The sequence below is a fragment of the Acomys russatus genome, chromosome 10 (genome assembly GCF_903995435.1).
Source record: "Acomys russatus chromosome 10, mAcoRus1.1, whole genome shotgun sequence".
Taxonomy (NCBI): domain Eukaryota; kingdom Metazoa; phylum Chordata; class Mammalia; order Rodentia; family Muridae; genus Acomys; species Acomys russatus.
The window spans coordinates 18,905,151-18,911,150 of NC_067146.1; the positions used below are offsets into that span (position 1 = coordinate 18,905,151).

General features: G+C 42.3%; 1 protein-coding gene across 2 annotated transcripts in view; it reads left to right on the forward strand.

Annotated features, from left to right (window-relative positions):
- Aass (aminoadipate-semialdehyde synthase) overlaps nucleotides 1-4,396 on the forward strand; it is a 55,849-nt gene extending 51,453 nt beyond the window's left edge. For both annotated transcript variants that reach the window (XM_051151862.1, XM_051151861.1), the window contains exons 20-23: nucleotides 767-882; nucleotides 1,479-1,567; nucleotides 2,069-2,245; nucleotides 4,240-4,396. In XM_051151862.1, the coding sequence (XP_051007819.1) occupies nucleotides 767-882; nucleotides 1,479-1,567; nucleotides 2,069-2,245; nucleotides 4,240-4,358 (501 nt within the window). In that variant the 3' untranslated portion in view covers nucleotides 4,359-4,396. The remainder of the gene's footprint in view (nucleotides 1-766; nucleotides 883-1,478; nucleotides 1,568-2,068; nucleotides 2,246-4,239) is intronic.
- Nucleotides 4,397-6,000: the final 1,604 nt, after the last annotated feature.

Genomic DNA, 6,000 nt, shown 5'->3' on the forward strand with positions numbered 1-6,000 from the left:
CCCAACCCCTAGGAAGCAGTTTACTCCCCCGGGTCATCCCAGGATGCTGTTATAGTCTAGAACAGAAGCAACAAATGTGCTGCACAGCATCAAATTGTAAACATTTTAGACATTGTGGGCCAAGCTGTCACTGCCATAGACAACACATGAGCACAGTGGGTATACAAAGCAATGAGCCACACTGGGCTCTTGAACGCACTGGTTGACTTTTGATCTGGAGCCTAACTTTCTTCAGGGAACCTGGGAAAAGTTTTGTTTAGAAATAAGAAAAGTCTAAGGGCACTCTTTTTAAGTGTTCCTTTGAAATTTGATTCCCTTCGAGGTCTTTCTTATCTATTGAAGCTACAAAAGAACTCTGGTTGCCAGTGGCAACCACAGCAGTAAGCCCCTTGTACTTTAACCTGCGCCACATTGATTGCTACAGGGTGCAGGGGTGGGGAGGGTATATCTGGGAACATGAGTGAAAAAACTGATGGGGAGGAAACATAATCAGGGAGTGTATTAGTGTTTTAGCACTGAGTTTTATTGTCAGATATTGTTCTGGAATCCCATGCATTTGTGATATATAGATATTCATGCATGCATATATGTCTGTACATTTGTTCATGTATGCAATTTATGCTTTGATCTTCTATTTCAATTATTCTAACAAACTTTTCAGGTACACTTGATGCCTGATGTCTTGATAGGATTATTCCTCAGATAACTGATGTTTTACTACACATGTTTTTAGACTTAGACTTCTCGCGTTTGTTTTTCCAATCAGAAACAGCTCCTGTGTGACCTGGTTGGGATTTCCCGCTCTTCTTCACGTGAGGAGCTTAAGGAAGTTGTCTTTGCAAAGTTGGGAGGGGACAGTACCCAGGTGGAGACTGCTGAGTGGTAAGCATACACTGGGCCAATGGTTAATGACTTAGCCCCTTCTGGCCAAAGAAAGGCCATGCCACGCCACACGCTTTGTAGTTCTCTCCGATTAGTTAGCTGTTTATTAGCTAATTAATGCTCATTAGTTGGCCTTATGAGAGGTTGTAATTTATTGTGTTTATATTGGAATAAAAGTAGATAGGTGAAGAAAGCTAATGGCAGTTATGAGCTGGAAAATGCTTATTTTGAAGCATTTTCCCACTCTGTTCCTGGATAAAGTGGGATCTCTCTGATTTTCTGTAGCAGCGTCTCTGAGTATTCCTCAATGACTATTCATTTATGTGACTATGGTATATTATACAGACAAGGATGTTTAATGTGAGACAACTAAGCTCCAAATTAACTCTTAAAATATTATTTAAAAAATTTGCAATATACCATCCCTGCTCTTTTCTATGAAGCAGTGTCTCGGGGAGCCCTGGGAGCTACTATTATTATCGTTTTTCAGTTTAGGAGAACTTGTGAGTTCACGCCTAAGAGCCCAGGGTTCTTTCTGCTTCCCCGAGAAGAACACGCGTAGGCTGTGCACTAAGAGCCGCCCCTGTACTTTTTAGGTTGGGCTTACTGGGAGATGAGCAAGTCCCTCAGGCAGAGTCCATTGTGGACGCGTTCTCCAAGCACTTGGTCTCAAAACTTTCCTATGGTAAGTCATGGATGGGTTTTCTCTAAACCTTGCTGAAGAAGAGTCACAAGAAAGTTTGGCCAGAGGATTGGTTTCAAGGGCAGCAGCCACGCAGTAGAAAGGAAGAGGTGTGAGAAGAGAGAAGGGGCTCTGGGCCTGAGGCAGTAATGGAGAAAGTATTAGGAAATAAAGAGTTCAGGAACCATGGGAAGGAAAGGGGGAAAAAAAAAAGTCTTATATTTAGTGTATCAGGTAAATACCAAAGCAGTATTTTGAGAGCGAGCATCTGTTTTCCAGAGCAACGTCCTTGTCACACCAGCTAGATTACTTGATCCTGAGAAAGGAACACGGTCAAAGTTTTCATTTCTTGAAGGTTTTTGCTTGGTCTTTGGTGAAAAGCATCATAAGCAGTTACCTAACAATCACACGTAACGAGATGGGAGAATTAGAAGGGCAGAGAAGGTGAAATACGACAATAGCGGAGCTGTGATGCTGACTGAAAACGTCTGTATCTCTGTTAAGGCCCCGAAGAGAAGGATATGATAGTGATGAGGGACAGCTTCGGCATCCGGCATCCTTCCGGACACTTGGAAACTAAGATCATCGACCTTGTGGTCTATGGAGACTTCAATGGCTTTTCAGCAATGGCTAAAACCGTGGGGTTACCGACGGCCATGGCAGCCAAGATGTTGCTTGACGGTAAGCTCCGTTCGCATTCAGCGCCCAGTCTGTTTCCTCTTTCCCTTCAAGTCACTCAGCGCCTTGACACCAAATATTTTGCTTTATTGAAAATGAGCCATCTTAGAGACCCCTGGCTGGGGGGCGGGGCACACTATGGTGAGGAAAGAGCACAGGCTGTGGTGCGAAACCAAATTTTTCCCCCCAGCTCAGTCACAGGAGCTCAGAGTGATCGATAGATGCAGCTGGACGCCTGTGGGCTAAGGTCTTACTGAATGCAGACTGTGTCATTCCAAACTCAGGCTTGTCGTGGCTCTTCAGTGAAAACGGCGGCGTAGAAAGCTGCTGCCACATAAAGGGTCTTTAGGGAATGGTGTCGCTCTTACCCTGCCCCCCCGCCCGCTTTTTTTTTTTTTTTTTTTTTTTTTTTTTGTCTGTTTAGAGAGTGGTCGCTCTGAATTAGCAGAGGATGCCCATTTGTAGGCCATCAGATTTATAGACTCTGCTCTATAACTTTACCCCCTTTTCTTTATTTTTCCCTCATACAATGCATCCCAACTGCAGTTTCCCCTCCGTCTACCCCTCCAATCCCCCACCACACCTCACTTCCTCTGTCTCCTCTCCCCCCCAAGATCCACTCCTCCATTTCCCTTCGGAAAAGAACAGGCCTCCCAGGGATTATCAACTGCACATAGGATAACAAGATACAGTAAGACTAGCCACAAATCCTCCTATCAAAGCTGGAAGAGATGACCCAAGAGGAGGGAAAAGGGTCCCAAGAACGGGCAAAAGAGTCAGGAACACTCCCACCCCCACTTTAGGAGTCTTCCTAGACCTCCATGATACACAGCCACAACAGAGAACCCAGCACACAGACCCACGCAGGCTCTGTGGCTGTTGCTTCAGTCCCTGTGAGCCCCTGTGAGGCCGGGTTAGTTAATTCTGTATTCCAATGCTATCCTCAACCCCCTTGGCTCCTAAAATCCTCCCTCCTACTTTTATTTGAGGGTTCCCCGAGATCCACCTAGTGTTTGGCTGTGGGTCTCTGCATTTGCTCCCATTGAGTGCTGGGGTGATGGCTCTGCAATGACTGAGGTAGGCACTAAACTATGGGAATAGCAGACTATCATTAAGAATCATTTCATGAGCTTTCTTTGCTTCTTTCTTTCTTTCTTTCTTTCTTTCTTTCTTTCTTCCTTCCTTCCTTCCTCCTCCTCCTTCCCCTTCTTCTTCTTCTTCTTCTTCTTCTTCTTCTTCTTCTTCTTCTTCTTCTTCTTCTTCTTTTCTCTCTCTCTCTCTCTCTCTCTCTCTCTCTCTCTCTCTCTTCAGTAGTGTTTGGTTCTCTCCTAGGTTTCAGCCTCTGCTTCCTGCTCATCCAGGTAATCCTGGGCATGAGCTCCCTCTCATGGTCATTGGTTGGCCACTCCCACAAGTTCTAAGTTATCTTTACCCCAGCACATCTTGTAGGCAGGACAAATTGTAGGTCAAAGGTTTCGGGCTGGCGTCCCAGTCCCACTACTTGAAGCCTTGTCTGGTTACAGAAGATGGATGGTTCAGGCTCTGCACTAGGGTCCTCATCAGGGTCACTGCTGTAGAGTTCAGGGAGTTTCTACTATACTAGGTTTCTAAATAGCCTCTTGAACGTTCCCCAATTCAACCATCTCGCCTCATACTCACTCCCTTCACCCCCCTACCTGAGTCCTCCTGCCCCCATCTCCATCTGCCTCAGCACACCCATGAAATCTATTCTGTCTCCCATTCCTAGGGAGATCCACACCCCCAAACCCCAGGCTGCCCATGAGCTCTCCTTGTTACTCAACCTCTCTGGATCTAAGTTGGGACTTTGCGTAAGGATTTGCAATTTTAAATCTCTATGATCACCCTTTATGGTCACATAAGATAGATTCTTTGCTTTGGAATAAAGTACTGTTTGGCCCCAGTGTGGAACTCTTGCAATGGAATTGGACCTTTAACATCACCTTTAAATTGAAAATCAAAAACTTGTTTTCTTTTAGGTGAAATTCAAGCCAGAGGCCTAATGGGGCCATTTACAAAGGAGATCTATGGGCCAATATTGGAGCGGATTACAGCAGAAGGCATTGTATTTAATACACAGAGCACTATCAAGCTATAAATGTGAATTTTTTCCCCAGGCACCACAGCTGTCACCTTGTGTACGGCAAGCATGCTTGCTCATGTGATAGAGTGTGAAGAATGATACCTTCTGAGTAATTCCATGCATTTTTGAATCTCAAATCTCTATTTTATTAACTTTTGGAGTAGAAGATGCCAGGCATTACAGAACTCTTTAATACAACTCCTATGTATTTTGTGTGTGTGTGTATGTGTGTGTGTGTGTAAAAGTGATTATGACCACAATGTGTTAATTTATTATGTTTCTCTTTTTCTTATAAGAACTTATTATCAGCAAATGCAGTTGTCCTATTTCTTTTTGCCAAAAACCCTACATGTAGTTATATTTATGTGTTTTTCAAATTGATTCTGTTAAATATCTTTAGACTGACATATCTACAAACAATTGCAAAAGTACTGTTTCATGCCTTTTGTAAAGTTATGATTTATTTAGTAAATTTTTTGAAAGTCATTTTCTGTTGAATTTTTTGAAAAGGGATACAATAAATTCAATCCTTACTGGAAAATCCTCACACCCTTCCATGATAACAACAAACAAACAAACAAAAAAGCAAGAAACCACCAGAAAACACATAACAAACCAAGAATAGAAAGGAATGCCTTTATAAAGGACAGCTATAAAAAACTCTCAACTTAGAGCATATTTAATTGTAAAATACTGAATGGTTTTCATCTAACATCACAAGACAGCAATGTTGTCACTTGTCACAGTGATTTAGCCTGTATTGCATGGTTAGATCAGGGCAATCAGGTAGAGAGAGAGAGAGGGAGGGAGGGAGATACACTGGAAAAGAAAAGAATTAGCTATTTTACATAGAACCTACAAAAATCCAAAAGTCATAGTCAAAAGAATGCAAAGAAGAACATTTAAATTCATGAATTCAGAAAAAATACAGATTCAGGAATAACTTGGAGAAATTGCCTTCCCGTAAAGTATGAATGAATGAACCAAAAGTGGCTTTAGGAAAACAATATCAACAGTGTCAAAAAGGAAAAAAGTAATAGAATTCCGAGGTCAGAAGTGACACTCATATTTATGTTCCATTGCCTTTTTAAAGTGTGCTAAGACAATTAACAATGATTGAAAACACAGCTATTCAGAAACAATGACTTTAGATCACTGCCTGTAGCATATGTAAGAACTGACTAGAAAAGAATACTGTCTTAACATAGGTACAGGAAACAACTTCCTGAACAGTACACCAACAGCCCAGGCCTTAATGTCAACAATTAATAAATGGGACCTCATGAGGCTGAGAAGCTTCTGTAAGGCAGGAGACACTGTCAAGAGAACAAAATGACAGCCTACAGAATGGGAAAAGATCTTCACCAACCCTTCATCTGACAAAGGTTTAATATCCAAAATATATAAAGAATTCAAGAAATTAAACACCACAAAACCAAACAACCCAATTGTGAAATGGGGCTTGGAACTTAACAGAGAATTCTCAACAGAGGAATATCAAATGGCCGAGAAACACTTAAAGAAATGCTCGTCCTCGTTAGTCATCAGAGAAATGCGAATCAAAACGACACTGAGATTCCATCTTACACCCATCAGAATGGCTAAGATCAAAAACTCAAATGACACCACATGTTGGCGAGGATGTGGAGAGAGAGGA